The sequence below is a fragment of the Emydura macquarii genome, unplaced genomic scaffold, assembly GCF_026122565.2.
Source record: "Emydura macquarii macquarii isolate MOO-44397 ecotype Brisbane River unplaced genomic scaffold, CSIRO-AGI_Emac_v2 contig_1876, whole genome shotgun sequence".
Lineage (NCBI taxonomy): Eukaryota > Metazoa > Chordata > Testudines > Chelidae > Emydura > Emydura macquarii.
Window position 1 is genome coordinate 5197758 of NW_027132013.1, and position 19283 is coordinate 5217040.

Sequence of the window (19283 nt, forward strand, 5' to 3'; positions counted from 1 at the left end):
AAACCTCTATCATATTCCTCCCTTAGTCATCTTTTTTCTAAATTGAACAGTCCCAGTCTTTTTAATCTCTTTTTATATGGAAGTTGTTCCATATCCCAAATCATTTTTGGTGTCCTTCTCTGTACCTTTTCCAATTTTAATACATCTTTTTTAAGCTGGGGCCATCAGAACTCTGCACAGTATTCAAAGTATGAACATACCATGGATTTCTATAGTGGCATTATGATATTTTCTGTTTTATTATCCTCCCCTTTCAAAATGATTTATAACTTTGTTACCTTTTTTTGACTGCTACTGCACATTAAATAGATGTTTTCAGGGAACTCCATGATGACACCAAGATCTCTTTTTTGAGTGGCAACAGCTAATTGAGACCCCATCATTTTATATGTATAGCTGGGATTATTTATGTTGTCTATCTAGCACACAGTAGTTGTTACAATACATTATATGGAGAGCTGGTATTTGACTTGAAACTTCTTTGAATTGGCTCTATACTTCCATTATTTAAATGTATATTACATTACAAATATGGAAGGAGGAAAGCTCTCAAGCTAGAGGAGTGCCTTTTCTTTGGCACATGAAATTCCGTTCAGGTTTTGCGGAGATATAAAATCACCCTTTACCCTTTCTCTCACATAGCCCTAGAAGTTTTTGGCAACGTGCCAAAATAATAACTAAGCATGAACATTCAAAAGTGCCAATGCAGCAGCTACCATGGCAACACTCTGTAGTAGAAATACCTTAGACCCAGCAGATGGCCCATCTACACCTTTGGAGGAACCACATGAAGCAGGAATTCTCTCAACTCCAATGGAGGGGAAGAGAGAGAGAGCCAAACTGGACCCCCCTCAGTCACTCCTGGGCCCACTGGTCTATCCTCGCTAGAGTAAAAAAACAAACAAACTTCTCATGGCTCTAGTTACTGTTGTTTGACTTGTAGCTCAAGTAGTAGCCATCTGTCTGACTGAGCTGATACTTCAGGGTTCAAGCACCACCGTTGATATGTGCATTTGAGGGAGTAGGGTTACAGTTACATAATAGATTTTGGTTTTACCTTTTCCCCTTAAACAAAGCTAGGAAATTACAAAAATGCAATCCTGTTAGAAATGTTACTTATGTTTCAAATTCAAGCACTGGAAAATTAACAAAACATAAGATTTATGGCTGTAACTTTAACTCTGTAACTTGTACATATGCAATGTTAATCTTTAATCACATGATAGTATTTTTTCAAAGGAACTCCTGCCTCATTTACAACACAGAAAAGAGGCACAATGGGATGGAATTAAGATTGCACAGGCTACTGTAAAAATGGTATTCTTAACTCTCCAGTGGTTAGCATTGCTCTGTGTAAGTTCTAAAGCTTGTCTTTCTCACCAAAAGGAGTTGGTCCAATAATTGACATTACTTCACCCACTGTCCCTCTTCTTTTAACAGTTTTTTGTACATGTACACAGAGTTTCCTCAGTGCCCCCCTCTCCTTTCCATTCCCCCTTATTGTTCAGCTTTGGAGGACTAAGAATAAAATAAAACATAAAAAACTGACAAGCATGAACATATTCTGAAGTCCAACAAAATTGAGAATTAGGGTCTGCCCAGCATTGCTTTTCCTCCACTGACCTTTGACACACTTAGCTGTCAGAGGGAAAATGAAATAGAAGAGGGCACTGTACCCACTATTTTCTCTGGAACAAAGAGCAAAGCAGAGCACCCGCCCCCATCAGCTCCTGGTTCGCCCCTTACTTCATCTCCCTCCTCCCCCAGTCCTTCTGGTGATTGGCGTATCCCGCACCCAATCAGAGGTCGAGATGGAGCCTGGCGGAAGGCTGCTGACCAATGAGGCAGTGAGGGGCTGGCCTAGCCTAGCTAAGTGCTGGTGGTGGAGCTGGCACGGGCAGGGAGCAGGGTAGGCTGTGCAGCGTTTAGTCACTGTCTCTCGGAGTCAGGCCGGGCGGCAGCAGCACTCGGGCGCTGCCCTTCGAGGGTTTGTGCACGGAGAGGGGAGCCGGGCGGGTGTAGCCCTTTATTAACGAACCGCTTCCACCTCGGGGTCTCCAAGCCACGAAATGGCCGACAGCCGGGACCACGCCGAAGATCAGCTGAAGCACTGGCAGGCTCAGCGGGGCTCGCAGGTACCGCAGGGGCTGAGGGTCCCCGCGGCTCTTGGATTCCCGCAGGAGGCCCAAGGAGCGGCCCGTGGGCCTGGGTCGTCTCCCTCCCAGGGGTCCAGCTCCCGCACCCACCCTGCTACTGCCCAGAGCATCTCCTCCTCCTCCTTCCCCCTGGCCGCTCGTCAGAGGCTAACGGTCGCACGGAGCGCTCAGTCTCCACCGTGGCTGCGTCCGTTTAGATTGAGGGGAGGGGTCGGGTGGGTGAGATGGTAGCTCCCACTATGGGGGTGGCGGTGTGAGGGAAAGCAGGCGGGCTCTGAGATGGTACTTTCCACTTTGGGGGGGGGGGGGGGCGAGGCCGAGTGAGGCGGGGGGCGGGGTGTCTGTTGACAGGAGAGCAGGGAGAGACCACTGCTGGGGGGAAGGGATAGGCTAGGGTGATTAGATGGTGAGGGGCTGGGGGAGGGGTGCTCCTTTCCTTTCCGGCTCACTGAGCTGCTGCTATGGAGAGCTGGGCAGGGGGCACTGGAGAAGATGATACTTTGCCCTGTAGCAGAGCATTTGATTTCAGCGTCACAGGGCCTAGGCCTGGTTTAAAAATTAGACTGACCTCTGTATGTGGCTCAGGGCTCTGACAGTTTTGCACCCCAACTGCCCTAATGCGGCTAGGTTGACAGAAGAAGCTGTACTGCCTGAGGCGTGGTCTACACTTACCGTGAAAGTCGGCAGCAGGCAACGGGAGATAAGCAAGCTACATAGAGTAGCTTGCATATCTCCTGTCAACTTCTTACATTTTAATTAGTGTGGCCTCCCCACTATGCTGCGCTGATGGGAAATGCCCTCCCGTCGATGCAGTGTTACTCTTTTTCTGGGGGTGGATTTATTCAGTTGACTTCTGGATTGATTGAGCCGGTCTCCACTTCTGCTCAGTTGATCTGGCAGCGCTGAATTTGCCACTGTGAGTGAAGACATACCCTCAGAGAGAGAGATTGATTAACTACATTAACTGAAAACCCCACCCCACCCATTGACATAGGAAGTGTCTACACTGTGATGCTACAGTGACCCAGTGCAGTACCACAGCTGTGCTGCTGTAGCATGTAGACTCAGACTGTAAGGTCAGAAGGGATCACTGTAATCATCTAATCTGACCTCCTGCACAACACAGGCCACAGAACCTCACCTGTAGACATATCCCTATGTCTCACAAGACACCTGGAAGGAGATACCTCTATTTTACAGATGACAAAATGGGTACAGACTGAGTGATTTGGCCACGGTAACACATTGAGACAGAAGTAGAGCCATGAGCAGAACTCCAGACTGCAGCAGCCTAAATCCCTTGCTCTCAATGTTAGTTTGTGTGCCTGTTTGGATAGGGAGGGATTAGAGAACTGATTTTTTCCAAACTGCTAAGCATCCAAGACTTCTACTGAAGTGCATTGTAGCTGCAGATACTTAATCATTTTGAAAAATCAGGACCTATGATTCTGCTGTTATCACTTTATGTACTAAAACTTTTTTGATTGCTTTTGTTTTGCTTAATGGAGAACCAGAGATTTTCCATATTCCTAATTGTTTTGTCTGGCCTTAGACATATCAGTTGCAGTTTATACCTCAGTTTAAGCAAATGTGTGAGTGAGAGTCCTGTACAGACAATAAATAGATGATACCTCAGGTCGAAGCAACAAGGAAGCTCTGGCATTTATCAATCTTGAAAGTAGATTGCAAGTGTTACTGACTACACATTATATAGTGCTTTTAATCCTATAAATGTATAATATCAACAATGTGTGTAAGTCAATGAGTACTGCAGTAGTCAGTAACTTACCTCCCACTCTTTCACCAAATCAAAATATAGGTTTCAGATTCCTCCATGTTCTGTCTTTATGGGATGTATCCAAATACTAATGAGTATAGGCATTTTAATACTCATTTTTACAAAGTACTAGTTGGATAGATGGCTTAGCTCCCGCTATGCTCAGTTCAGTTAATATTCAGTTGATCCAATCTGTTATAAAAGGTATTTCATAAAAACTACATTCCAACAGGCAGAGGAGAGAATTAACACATTGTATCACTAGTACAGTTCACAAAATATATTTATGTACTTTAATATTCACTGAACATGTGGACATTTCAGATAAAAGTAATATCTACATTTAGGATGAAATTCACGGTAATGCAAGAGTGGGCCACCACAAGGTGCTCTGTGCCCATTTAATAAAGAGAGGACCTTAGAGTAGAAATTAAAGATGTTCTCAGGGGTTAGAATTTTAAAATAACTTGTATAAAGCAACTAGTTACACTCAAAATATGTACCTTAACTTTGCTGTGTTGTGGTGGTTAATAGCAATCGGTCTAATCTGAAGGCTAAAGTCCTTTCTTTGTTTACTGTAAAAGGATTAATGTTGTATGGTGGAACCTCTGAGTTACGAGTACCTCGGGAATGGAGGTTGTTCATAACTCTGAAATGTTTGTAACTGAATAAAACATTATGGTTGATCTTTCGAAAGCATTACAACTGAATATTGACTTACTAAAGCTTTGAAACTTTACTATGCAGAAAAAGAATGCTGCTTTCCCTTTATTTTTTTCATAGTTTACTTTTAACACAGTACTATACTGTATTTACATTATTTTTTTTGTCTCTGCTGCTGCTGCTGCCTGATTGCATACTTCTAGTTGCAAATGAGGTGTGTATGTTTGACCAGTCAGTTCATAACTCTGGTGTTCATAACTGTGAGGTTCTACTTATTAAACTAAACTTTCAGATTTAAGGATATGATTCCAACTAATATTCCTCTCACTTTAAAACCTGCAATTTCCCCATAGGTTTCAGAAACTAATGAGAAAGTTGCAGGTTTGAGCTTAATTTGGTTGTCATTGAAAGTATTTTTTTTCTAAATGAGGGTATATTAGTTTGGAATATTAATTTGAATACAACATTAATCATTGACTCTGTAGAATAATAATAATTGTAAAGGAGCAAGATCTGTTTTAGAAGTGCGATGTATTCTATCCAATAGCACCCTTCATTTTCTTACTAATGCACTTGGAAGTTAATATGAAAAGTCACATGCAACTCTTCCCACTGCTCTGCCTCATTCAAAACGCTGATTGTTCTTAAACCTTATGACTTGCTTTTTGTAAAAGCCTTCAGGCCCAGTCCTAAGCAGTGTAAATCTCATGAACTTTAAAATGGAAATTTTGCTGCATAAGATGGCAGGATAACTCAGGATAATGTGGATTCTCAGGCCTAGTGATGCAAGTTTCCTCAGCAACAGTAAGAATTGTTCTTACTCTTTTTAGTCATGATAATCTCTATTTACAGGTGTTTTTTTTTTTAAATTGCTAATGTATGGTCACTTTTGAGATGTGGCATTGAGCTTTGGAACCTTCTAGAAAACTCTGCATTTTTGGGTGCTGCCTAAGTCTCTCTTCATAGCACTGCACAAAACTTAGGTTACATAAGCTAAGCCTCTTGTTTCCCTTTCCAGTCAAATGCGAAGAGAGAGGAACCTTAGAGTGACCAGAATCTGATTCTTTACCAGACTTCTTGTCTATTTTTTCTTGAGAATTTGTTTTAGTTGAATATGCTTAGGATATTTAGCTCTCCTAGACAACATAATAGCAGTGCTCTACATGAACAAACAGGGCTGTGCCCGCTCTCTCCTTCCCTGACAGAAGAGGCCTCAGTCCAGCAAAGAGAACATTCTTGTGTTAAGTGACAGACCACACAGGTATACATCTCCAAGAGCTGTCACGGAAACTTCCACATTGGCTTGCCTGGGAGCCACGGATGAATATCTTTGAAGCAGCCAATGATGAGGCACAAGTAAAGACTCCCTATCTCCCTTCATTTGGGCTTGATCAAGGAGCACCAGTTTTCCAGTGGCCCTCACTTCCAGATGTGTGGGCTCAGGAGAGTTGAGAATCAGGAACATCTGAAATAGAAAAGGCCTTGTAGAACTGTAGTATAACACCCCTTCATGTCCCATTGGATTTTTCTGATGTCAGACAATTATCTATTTACTCTGACCTTTTTGCAAATGCTCTGCTTCCAGCCTCACTCTCCCTGCCTGTTTTTGCACTCATTTGCTTCTATTCTCCCATCCCCTCCTCACATAATCCTTGCCCCCATAATCTATACATGATCTACAATAAAAAAAAATCCCAGTGGAATTAATACTTACCAACCAGCATTTTGAGCACATTGCTTATGTGTTACATTCCTTTTTCTCACTCTTTGGCCTGTTTGTTTAGATTGTAAGCTCTTTATGGCAGGGAACCTTATATTGCTTTGTGTTTTTGTACAGTGTGTGGCAAAATGGACTCTCATCATGAATGGGACCTGTAGGTTTACTGTAACACAACTAAAAATGCCCTGTCATAGGGAAGTTTTGAAGGAATGAGACTATAGTCTTATTTGTTCAAAATGTCTGAAGTTTAATGTAGAATTTTCACAGCTGCTACTATAGACAACTAAACTCAGAGCTGATGGACCCTTCGGGGACAGGGTCACACCCACCTAGCTAGATGCTGTGCGTTTTACATGTACAGGTCTGCTGACTGTAATTAGATGAGGTGTGGTAGGGTTTGGATTCAGAGGAAGAGTCCTATTGCCTTGGGTAATTTGTTTTATAAACTCAAAGTATTGTGTCTTTAAAATGTATGTCAAGGGAACTCAGAATTTTGGATAGGTACCCTTTTACTTGGAGTGTTTAGACCAGTGGTTCTTAACCTTGTTGGAGGTACTGAACCCTGCAAGTTTCATACGTGCATTCACCGAACCCTTCATAGTTGGAAAAATAAAATTTTTTTTTTTCAAATTCAAAACATAGATATATATATTTTATTAGTGCACAAAATGAACCATGCATCAGTTGCACATAAAATCACTGTGTTCAAAGAACAAAACCAACAAAACATGAATGTCACACAAAAACAAAAACATAACTCAATGAATATTTACTGCAAATCAATGTGACTTTTGCTGTTGCCTTTCAGAGACAAGTTCAGAAATGCGCGGCTTCACCTTGGCAAGTGCCACTCTCATATCATTTTCGCAACAAAGTCTGTTCCTTTTCTTCGTTTTTATGTCTACCATCCTCGAAAAGGATTGCTCGCAAAGATATGTTGTAACAAACGGTATGAGTATCTCAAGGGCTTTCTTAGCAATAAGAGGGTATGGTACGATTTGGTGACACCAAAACGTTGAGAGCGTTGTTGTTCTGAAGAGCTGCTGTTGAACCTGGCTCTGCTGAAGTTCAATGATTTCGTCGAGGTACTCATCATTGACATCTGCTGTCGCAACACTAAACGTGAACGGCTGTCTCACCCATGCTGGATATGACTCTCTGGTGGGGAAGTATCCGTCGAGAGACTTTGCGAGCTCATCTAAGTGCATGGCAATTGCTTGCTTCAGTTCCCCGGGTACAGAAATGTCTCCGATTCCAGACACGTCTTCGATCTTACTTACACAGTCGTCCAGCAGGGGAAAGTTTGCGAAGTTATCATTCTCTGTTCGTCGTTTCCATAACGGTAGCTTTTTTTGAAAAGCCTTCAGGTTTTCTTCCGCTTCGATGATGTTGACTCCACCCCCCTGCATCTGTTGATTGAGATGATTGAGAGCATCGAAGATATCGGCCATGTACGCCAAAATGAGAATGAACTCAGAATTTTCGAAGCAATCTGCATGACAGCGTTGGTGCTCTCGCAAAAACAGGGCTAATTCCACACGCATGGCAAAAACACGATTCAGCACCTCGAATTCAGAGCCCATTTCATTACACAGCTCTTTGAAGATGCGGTGCTTCAGAGCACTATTTCGCACATAGTTCACACATTCCACTACAATTTTTAATACTTCTGCCAGTTTTGGAGGCAAGGTTTTTGTTGCCAACGCATGCCTGTGCAGAACACAGTGCGTAACAATGATGTGTGGAGCATCGACTTTCACCAGCGCACCAAAACCAGAGTTTCGTCCCAGCATGGCTGGAGCTCCGTCCAAACAAATTGCAGAAACCATATCCCACGAAAGATCATTGTCTCTGAAGAAGTCATCCACAAGTTTCTTCACGTCGGCTGCCTTAGTTGTTGTTGTAAGAGGCTTACAAAATAAAAAATCTTCCTTTATCATGTCGTCTTTCACATAGTGCACAAATACAACAAGCTGGCTTAGATTGGAAACATCGGTGGTCTCGTCGAGTTGGAGGCTGAATTTTGCTGGGCTTGATATCAGATCTGCAACTACTTGAGCCAAGATGTCATTGCTCATGTCATCTATTCTGCTGCTGATGGTGTCATTTGAAAGAGGAATTTGGGACAACTTATTTTCAGCAGCTTTTCCCAGCATGATATTCGCCATCTTCAACGCAGCTGGTTTTACGCGTATTTCACCAATGGTGTGTGGTTTTCCCTGCTTTGCGATCAGGTACGCAACTTCGTATGATGCTGTTAAGATCGGTTTGTCGATGGGTACAAAGCCGAGAACAGGCAGAGTAGCCCTTTCATCGAATCTGGCTCTCTTCACCTTGAATTCAGCAAGCATTGTGTTCTTGTATTTCCCATCTCCATGCAGCTTTAGGAAGTGTTCCCTTAGTTTTGCCAGTGCTAGACTAGAATTGCTCAACTTGGCATTGCAAATCATGCATTGAGGACGCTGACTCCCATCACATTCCGTTATACACATGAATCCATATTGTACGTATTTGTCCGACCACTTTCTTTTTTTGCTCGACATAGTACGAAGGGATTGGAATATTAAAAAGGAAATCACAAATGACGTACAATCACGACAGTCACAAGTCGACTACTGAGCGACCAAGTTCTCTGCAGCACAGATATCAAGGCCAAGCGAGCAGCCAATGATGGCCGTGCGGAGCGTGACGTCATGAATCATACGAGTGGGGTGAACGGCAGGGCTGCCAGGTCGTGCCATGTATGGCATTTTTTGCCATAAATTATGCAACAAATTTTAGAATTTGCCATAAATATTCGTCAATATCCTTCAGTTTCTTATGGTGAAACATTGAAAATGCCATAAAAGTATTGTGTGAATGCCAAAAGTATATTAATGCACCTGGCAACCCTGGTGAACGGAATGGACACACACACACCTCCGCCGAACCCCTGAGACTGACTCACCGAACCCCTGGGGTTCGATCGAACTCAGGTTAAGAACCACTGGTTTAGACAATATGAAAAAAAACCAAACTCTGAACACTGAGTTGCTCTTCAGGGCTTGGGTCATTTCTACTGTTCCAGCAACTGACAAGTCTAGTTGTGCCCTTTCAGTTGCAAGAAAGCTGAAGACCTCAAGGAACTGTGGACCTTGCTACTAGAAGAAAAGACCCTTTCAAGAAAGCATGAATAAATGTTCCTGTTGTATAGAACATGTCCCACGTAGAACTAAAGAACAAATCCCAGCCTCCAACATTCATATGCAGTTATGCAAAGGTTTATATCCTCAAAGAGGTGGATTTGTGGCTTTTGTGGTAGCTATTAAAATAACATTCTGGCTCATGGTATGTGTATAGGCAGATTCAGTTAAGGATTTCAAGATTGCGCCGAGCTTGCTGCCTCTTCTGCCTGGATTCCTACATAACTGTGGCATAGTGACTGAAGCCACATCTTTAGAAACTTTCATTTCTCTGAGGCTGTATAAGCTAACAAAATAAGCTTATTGCATGCTATAACAAAAGCAATAATGACACTTTGCAGCAATAGATTTTAATGTTACTGTCCATTCCAATGGACCAGCCATTTCACTCTGGTTTGAGGGCACAGAGAGGCTGCGTTTAACAGTGCCGAACTATTTACATTGTCAGTGCTGATAGCACCTCAGTGCCTGACTTTCAGAAGTGCGTTCTGAACTACTTTTTCAGCATTGAGGCTGAGGAAGGGGAAGAGTAGACTTTTGACCAAGTTCTGCTTCCCTAAAAATTAACTTAGGAGGGTAATCATTCCGACATAGTACAGATGTATTTTTGGCTTCTAGAGTGAGGCATAAAATCTTAGCAAGCAATTCTGAAGTAACATTTCTGTAGAGTTCCTTGATTTTGAATGACTTGGAAAAATATACCAAGGTTTTTAAAGTTCTTTAAAACAAAGCATATTGGGGCAGCGGGAGCAGTGCAGAACATTTACCATTATTCCTAGCATTACAAGTACTTTATTCATTAACTTCTCAAACATTAGTTTGAAAACTAAATCCCCTGCTTATTTTACAAGTTCCAATGTAAAAAGCACACGTTGTTTAAAAAGTTACAGTAGGTGTTTCTAAATCCAGTGGCATTAAACACTTGAAAGATAACATATTGTCTTACCTGCTTCTGAATGCTAGTTCTTTCACTTACTGAAATCTAAACACTTTATTCAGTAAGTAGTATGCCTTGTAGCATTCTTCCAGCTTTATATAGCCATCAATCTTTAATGTTAGCTCCGGTTTTTTTTTTTTTTTTTTTACAGTTAAAATTATCCATACCCCCTCTCCCCCACCCACCACCACCACCACAATAACCATTATGATTAAATAATCAGCCTTGATGCAGGAAGCAGCTTTTTTCTGTTGCTTCAGGAAGCATGCTGTTCCACAAGTCTGTATGATTAGAGCAATTTTCACTGAGTTCTAGTCAATTAGCAACTGAAAGGTATGGAAGTTTATTTTACTCTTTCCATTGTAATAACTTTTAAAAATAATTTTTGCATTTAGAAACCAGATGCCTTGACCACTGGAGCTGGGATCACACTAGGTGATAAACTTAACGTCATGACAGTAGGACCACGGGGCCCTCTTCTTGTTCAGGATGTTGTTTTCACTGATGAGATGGCTCATTTTGACAGAGAGAGGATTCCTGAGAGAGTTGTGCATGCAAAAGGAGCAGGTGGGTTTTAAGGCATGTGTTCTTTAGATGTATAAAAGTCTGCTAGAGAATGCCAGTGAACTAATAGAGCAATCAAGATTGAATAATGAGGCAGAAAAAGGCATGATGTATGAAATTAATATTAGGCCAAATCCTATTTTCAGGGGTGTGTGTGAAAACTCCAGCTGGAAAAAACAGAAAAGGTACTTTTTCCTCATTTGTCTCACACAGATAAATAATTGGGGAGGCAAAGTAGCTTAACTCCTAAGAAAAGCCCTGCAGGGTCCTGCAAAACACATTTTGTAAAATATATTAAGTGCATAGAGTATAGCTATAGAGCCACTGTAAGAATGGCAACTTACCTCAGGAGTTTTTAGCCTCTGACTTTGGAACATGAAGGATCATACTATATTTATCCAGAGAACCTGTTTTATATATTGCTCAACAAATCTGTTATCTACAGCCAGACACTTATACCACAGAATATGCTCTGAGGAGAAAGGCCAGGTTACACACCTTAACACACTTAAAATAGCCTTCAGCAAGCAAGGACACTCCCCCATAGAAGTAGATTGCATCATTGAATGGGCCACCCAAATACCCAGAGAGAACCTGCTTCAATATAAAAATACCCCTCTCCCCCCTGACCACTTCTCCCGAATTGTCACCTACCACCCCACACTGGAACCCATTCAGGGTATAATTAAACATTTACAACTCATACTTGATGGGGACAACTTACTTAAAAAAAAAAAAAAAAAAAAAAAAAAAAAAATCTTTCCTGAACCTCTCTTCTGGCTGTCATATAACCTCCCAACCCCTCCAAGCTCATCATCAGAAGCAAGCTCTCACAGGCCAGGACACGCCAACTGAAACCAGTACCAGATCCTGCCAGAACAACAGATGAAAAACTTGTAGATACATCTTCACTGCTACAATTTATCAATACTCCCCACCCCCAAAACATCTTTCTAGATCCATGGGGCCTACTCATGCCTATCACAACATGTACGTCATCCAGTGCACTAAATGCTTCAACAATGACCACTAAGTGGGTGAAATGAGACAACCAATATGTGCTTGAGGGAACTCACAGAAAAATGATAAGACAAACATATCACCATAGGCAAACAAAATGGTTACTCCATGCCTAAGCTCTTAGGGTATGTCTACACAGATAGGAAGAATCCACACCTGACCTGTGCCAGCTGACTCAGGCTGCGGGGCTGTTTTCATTACTGTGTAGACTTCCAAGCTTGGGCTGGAGCCCAGGCTCAAGGACCCTGCAAGTTAGGAGAGTCCGACTGCTCAAGCTCCAGCCTTATCCTGAAAATCTACACAGCAATGAAACAGCCCCACAGTCCAGGAATCCATGAGCCCAAGTTGGCTGGCATAGGCCAGCTGTGGGCTTTGCTGTGTAGATGTACCCAAATCCTCATCTTCAAAGGAAACCTGCACACCATCTTCAGAAGACAATCTTGGGAGATTAAATTCATAATTTAGACACTACAAATCATGGATTTAAAGACACTGGATTTATGGCTTATTACAACAATCTATAACCCACTTAACCCGCCCCTTTTTTTCCTCCTATGACTGCGGAGGTGTTAACTGGCCATTTCACCTGGAATGGTCCTTTGAAATACTTGTTAACTACTTTATTCTAAACAATCTGTTATTTTTAGATACAAGATGTAACACAGCACATTTTTCAGACCTGAATAAGAGCTCTATGTAAGCTTGAGAGTTTCCCTCACCAACAGAAGTTGGTTCAATAAGGGAGGAGTCTTCACCCACCTTGTCTCTCTAATATTTGCTCTGGTAGATACACATTAACTACAATCAGAGTTCAAAGTTCATTTTAGTACTTAAGCACTGGTCAACCATGGTGTTAGGCTTACAATTTAAAGTGACAAGTTTAAATCACCTTGTGTTTAAAGTTTTACTTTACCTACTATTGCTGCAAGTAACAAAAAATTACTTTAAAAGTAGAGGAAAATGAATTTGAATTGCCCAGTTTGGTTTCATAAATAGATGTTTTCACTGTTTTATCGTTATTCAATTTCTTTGTGTATCTTCCTTTCACACAGCAACATGAATATAGAAACATTTTTTTAAAAAAAAGAAGCATATATTGTAATTCTTTTATTTGGTAGAGAGACACAGAGTGTAGAGTTAGTACATGAAACTACGTAACTCTTTTTTTCAGGTGAACATACTGTGCTCTATCTAACTAGACACTTAAAACAGTTTCAGCAGCCATAGTTTCATAGATTTAGAAGTCAGAAGGGACCATTATGATTATGTAGTCTGACCTCCTGCATGTTGCAGGCCACAAAGTGTCACCCACCTACTCTTGTAGTAGGCCCATAACCTGGTTGAGCTAATGAAGTCCTCAAATCTTTTTTTAAAAAACTTTGTTACAGAGAATCCACCACTGACCTCTGGTTCAAACCACCAAGTGATCCATTCCCCATGCTACAGAGGAAGGCTAGAGCTCCCCAGAGGGGTTGATTCCTTTTCAGCCAAACTTAACTGAGAACTTAATTTTTTTTTTTTGGTTGTTAAAATGGGGAATAGTCTTCTGATCCCATCAACCTTGCCCCAAAGAGATTATTTGTTTATCAAAATTGTTAGTTTAAAAAAAGTTCTGTTTGGTTCACTTCTGTGTTGTAGTTCCTCTTTCAGAAGATTTAAGAATTTGACACCGATTCAGTGTCTATTCTAGTGGTTATTTAAAGTAAGAGGAGCAGAGGCACCTAACTATATTACAGTTGCTCAACATTGACTGTTCTGGCATTAAGTCTTAATTATTAGATATAGTATTTACCGTTAAATGTTAATACTTCTACAGTTGACTAACCAGATAAATGCCAGTGGAATCATACTATAGGACAACCTATAAAAGAAATATATAACTTTATATCTGAATAAACTTTTACTAGCAACTGTAAAAATATACTTATTTCACTTGTGCTTTTTTAAATGTATTTTCTCTCTATCTGTTTTAGATTACTCATTTTAAATATGTCTTATCAAGTTGCTTCATACAAAAAGAGAGAGACTAGCAAAAACTGTATTATTAGACTTTACTCTTACAAAGCTTGTTCTTCAACAAGGTTTCATGGTCAAAATAGCACCAGTTACTATTTCTAGGGTCAGTTTGAGAATTTGGATTCTATTTTCAGCTTACATAATGGAACATGCTATTTTTGTTAGTCTCATATGGGTTTATGGCATTAACATGAAGGGTTAGTGGATTTTAAGGTTCTCAAAAATACAGAAGCATCTAGTTTAGTGACCTACATGGAAAGTGTCATTAAGTAAAATTCAACTTTTAATGCATGCAAGTGAAAACATATAAATGAGCACTCATAACTCTCTAAGATATCTTTTTCCCCCCACAGCACCATCCCAGGAGAGAGGCTTCTGTCTCAAGCTGATATTTATTCATCAGTTTTTTGTATATATATATATATTTTTTTATGAGTTATCTCTTGTTAACTTATTTTGCTAATTGAAACCAGGAATGATGCCCCTTCCTCTCCGCCCGCCACCCGCACCCCATCCCTATCAACTACAAGTGATTCTGTCAAACTAATAAATACGAGTTAAACAACACTAATATATATAGAGTGTTGCCAGAGGCCCAGATCTTCAAAGGTACTCAGGCTCCTAATTTCCAATTATTTCAATACCTTTTGAGGTTCTGGGCCATTGTGGTTATCTTTTCATTTATTGCAGTTATATTCATAAGTATTTATACACTTTACTCACACTGCTGTCTGAATCCTTAGGATCATAGCTGCTAGCTAATGCCATACCACCTATAGCTACAAACTATTAGGTAGTGAGCATTTAGTAATTAACCCCAATTTATAATCCCTGATCTTCTGTGGCTTTTACCACAAAATTACATGTATTGGCACTACTAGAAAATGAGACACATTATATAAGACTAGAAAAGAACCCAAAGAACAAGACTCGCATAGATCCAAATTCCCACCAAGCCAGGTCACTTGTGTATGTAAATAAGAGGTTATAAAAAAATTCCCTCTGAAGGGTTTTTCCCTTCACGCTTACTGCTTTCTAATTCGTTAGTTACCCTTTGTCATTGCTTCATAGGTAATATAAAGTCACCATCTAACTAAATAAACATGTAGTATTACAGAAACTGTAGATAGCTGCAGGCTATGTTTCTTCATAAAACAGCTCTGCCTTTCCCATGGCAGACATTTAGCTCTTTAGTAGAGGACTTACTAGTCAAATTATAGTTAAGAGTTTTAGAGAGGGGAAAGTAAAATTTATTGTGTGGGATCTCCCACTTCCTAAATGACATGATTACACCTTTTCTTTACATGAAGTCTTTGGTGGAACTGATGTCCTCAGAGGTAGATATACCAGTCATCTTCTGATAATTTGGAATGCGCTACAACTTCCATCAGCTGTTTCTCCTCCATTTCCTACCAGACTGCTGAGGTTTCTCAAAGATCTAGTTATCAAGGCTGCAGAACGCTAAACAAGTGCCTACGTTACCTGTCTTTATTTAAGATAGTGTACAAACTGCAAATATAAAAACAAATCCAATGTAGTGTATACACACAAATGGGGGAAATATCTTTAAAATACCACTCACTTTGAATACTAAGGCAATTTAGGCTTCTTAGGATATGATTTATTTTATGCTAAGAAAGTCTTGATAGCCATGTGATCTTCTGTTCTGGTTCTGGGATGGATGGCCCCCAAAAACCTCTGTTGCTCTGGGTTCTGATGTGCTCTACTGAACTACTGTATGTTAAGGTTCATGGAGTTGGGGGTGCCTCATATCTCTGTTTGCATTCTAGAATTAGGAACCTCCGTTTCCTGCATAAAAAAACGTTGAGCAATCTAATTGGAAGGTATAGTACTAGAGCCCAGCACACACAGATACAGCAGAGCATCAAGTTCATTTCATAAGGTGGAGTGACAGAAAGCTACAAAAGAAGTGAGGGTATGTAGAGGCAGAAAGGGGTAGGATAAAGAAGTTAAGACAGTGGCGGTGAGGTGGAAGAAGAGGTCATAATGAGTTTTCTTCAACTTCCAGAATTATTTTTCTCCGTAGTTGCCCTCCTCCAACCTCCAGTATTTTGGTTGTGGCCCCTGTTATAGCAAAAGTCATCTGGCCTCTGTGCTGTTCAGTTGTTCATCCAATCATTTATAAAAGTAAATTTTTTTTTCCAGGAGCCTTTGGCTATTTTGAAGTGACTCATGATATCACCAAGTATTGTAAGGCGAAGGTATTTGAGCACATTGGAAAAAGGACACCAATTGCTATTCGATTCTCCACAGTTGGTAAGATGGTGTAATTAGTATGTGTGGCCTTTTATATACCACATATATAGAACTGATACCAGTATAATACATAGTGATAAATTTCATAATACAATATGATAAATGTTCATGTACTTTTGACCATTTCACCTGCCCTCTGCCAACTTATCGCTCTCCCCTAGATTTATTCTAAAATTCTGAAACCTTGAGTATTGTTACACGAAATGACAGCTGCTTAACAGCAATATACTATAGAAATTTTTCCTCCCAACCATGAAAGTGTGAGAGGAAATTTGGTCTTTGCAGGAGACTTTGGTTCTGTTCTTAGCTCTGCACAGTCTTTCTTTATGATTTTGGGCAAGCCATGATTAACGCCTTTGTGCCTTGGTCCTCCTTTGAAAAATAGGGATAATTATTGTTGCTTACATTGCTGCAGTGCTGTGAGGATAAATTCATTAATGTAAATATTATGGTGATGAGGACTGTAAAAAACACCCTTCTGTAAAATAAACTCCTTTCCCAAGGACTAAGGTGGATAAGATACAGCTTTTTACAAATGACCTCAAAGTCCAATATCTTGCATAATATATGACTGGAAGTGTGATTTTTTTTTTACATGTATTAGGAAGGGGGAGGTTCTAAAGTTACCATAGCTATTCATATTTTTGCAATACAGTATTTTTATAGTTACCTACAACTTTTTGGACCTTTTGTGCTAGTTGTTCCAAAATCTTGAAGATGGTCAAATCATGAGGATTCTTGAATCTTCTGGAACAATGTAAAGAGTCCACAAATCTTAGTAACCCATGGGAATTTGCTCATGTGGTTCAAAGCTCTGGCAGCCAAGTAATACTTGTTTACTCTGAGGATTTGGAGAGACAGCTGGAGTTACTGACAGAACAGAACATGTGCTAAAGCAGGCTGCTGAGCTTTTTCAGCACAGTGTAAGTGGGTTTACCCCGTTTATATGGCAATCATAGGACTTGTCTACATGTGGACGCTCAAGAAATTTATGATGAATTATCTAATAGTGTGAAGGTAAGGCATATTAGTTAAAGCGCATTAAATTCCTGTGTAGACATACTTTTTCAGAAGTAAAGTGGCATTAGTTGGGAACTCCTCTATACACGTAAGGAATTCTGGTGTAAAAACTAATAATGGGTCAGGCTGGTGTAACTTATTCAGTTTCACAAGAATTGTCTGTGGAACTGCAGATGCATTGCTCATTTTATACCTGTGATCCAGGTCCAAATATGTTACAAGCATTCCAATTATCTGAAATGGTGGTGCAAATATACTAAAATTCTCCAGTTTGGACAAAGTTTAAAAAAACCCAATAAACAACTTTGGGCCTTTATCTCTCTTGGTCTGCTCATGTTAAATATATGGTTGTGTGAGGTTTCCATCCTGAGACTTGTGTATATATACACGTTTCTTCTAGCTGGAGAGTCTGGTTCAGCTGACACAGTTCGCGACCCTCGAGGCTTTGCAATGAAATTCTACACAGAAGAGGGTAACTGGGATCTTGTAGGAAACAACACTCCCATCTTCTTCATCCGGGATGCCATGTTGGTGAGTGAGACCATGGGTGTGGGTGCTTTCAGCAGGTGAGGAAAAGAAGTACAAAGGTTTGTACAAGTGGTGAAGAAAGGGTATAGACAAGCATAAAATACAGATTAGCACTGAAAATTTATTTTTACCCTGATAGCTCAGTGTATATTTGAAATTTTTTGACAGAAAATGAAGCTACTTTGAGAACAAATTATGCTTATTTGCTTTTAAAGGAACAATCTAACATCAGAATGGCTATTTAAATAGGTTTAATATTTAATACAGGTTTGTATTTTTACCTTTTGTGTGATCAATATCACTAGTATATGAATCAAAACGGCTAAAATATTTTCCAGCTGTCGTTGAATTTGCAGCAGGTTAAATTTTTTCACTTTTAAAAAATTCCTGTAATCTGTTTAAATGTTGAAACAGGAATTTAGATCTTGCTTATTACTCATTACTCTTTTTATTTCATTTGGTAATGGGATAATCTTTTAAATGTGTAAAGTAGTTACACTGACATTAAAACAAGTATCTTTTATAAAATGGAGGCCTATTTTCAATGAGTGAGCAGGATTATTTGTTTCAAATTCTCCAGTGTCTTAATTGATAGTTGCTTAATATTTCACTATAGTTCACCCAATCAGGGCCAAATTTGGCAGTCTTTAATTGTGCAAAGCTTCCACTGAGTTCAATGGAAGTCTTGCTTTATTAAGAACTGTAGAATTTGATCTGGTATAAGTTTGTCCCTTCTGTATTCGGCAAGCTTATAATTGATAAAGTAAGAACTGACTTGAACTAACATCCTCAAGATTAACACCAAATCAAATTAGGAGCTCCCTTTTTTTCCTACTTCAGGAAAAAAACATACTTTATTTTCAAACTAATGTACTTACAGCAAGTTAACTAGTTTACATAGGGTGGCTTCATAATCTCCAGTTGGTAGTAAAACTGCATATAATTTTCTTGGTAGCTCCTGTCTTAAGTGTGTGCGTATGCGAGTGCGTGTGTGTGCACACGCGCATCCCACTATAGGGTTGCATGTACCTTATGCGAGTGAGACTAGATTTTTCTTGAGTAGAAGTGTATTGGGGACACCTATATGTCCTGTGCCTCCTCATGTTCCCATATAAAGGCATAAAGAGAGCTGACGACTGAACCCCTTGTTCTTTGCTCAGGCTATACTCCTCAGTGTTCTGAAAAATCTTCGTAACTACTGATGATCTTCTCTTTTGACTTCTGTGTTCAAACATCCCTCTATGTGCCCCCTTCCCATACAGTATTCCTGTAATGGTGGACTCAAAACCTGCAGGCTTCAAGTCCTGACTATACTGTGATGGACTAATTATGGTGGCTCTTCCATCTACTAGAATCCCTTATTCTGAGAAGATGCTTTGTATACTTATCATGCTTCTCAAGGACTTGTAAGTTGCGAAGGTGT

General features: G+C 40.1%; 1 protein-coding gene across 1 annotated transcript in view; it reads left to right on the forward strand.

The window, feature by feature from the left end:
• Positions 1–1932: 1932 nt before the first annotated feature.
• The window catches only part of CAT (catalase), a 42749-nt gene continuing 25398 nt past the window's right edge, over positions 1933–19283 (forward strand). The window contains exons 1-4 of the mRNA XM_067557545.1: positions 1933–2135; positions 10831–11002; positions 16202–16312; positions 17733–17863. Coding sequence (XP_067413646.1) covers positions 2070–2135; positions 10831–11002; positions 16202–16312; positions 17733–17863 — 480 coding nt within the window. The 5' untranslated portion in view covers positions 1933–2069. The remainder of the gene's footprint in view (positions 2136–10830; positions 11003–16201; positions 16313–17732; positions 17864–19283) is intronic.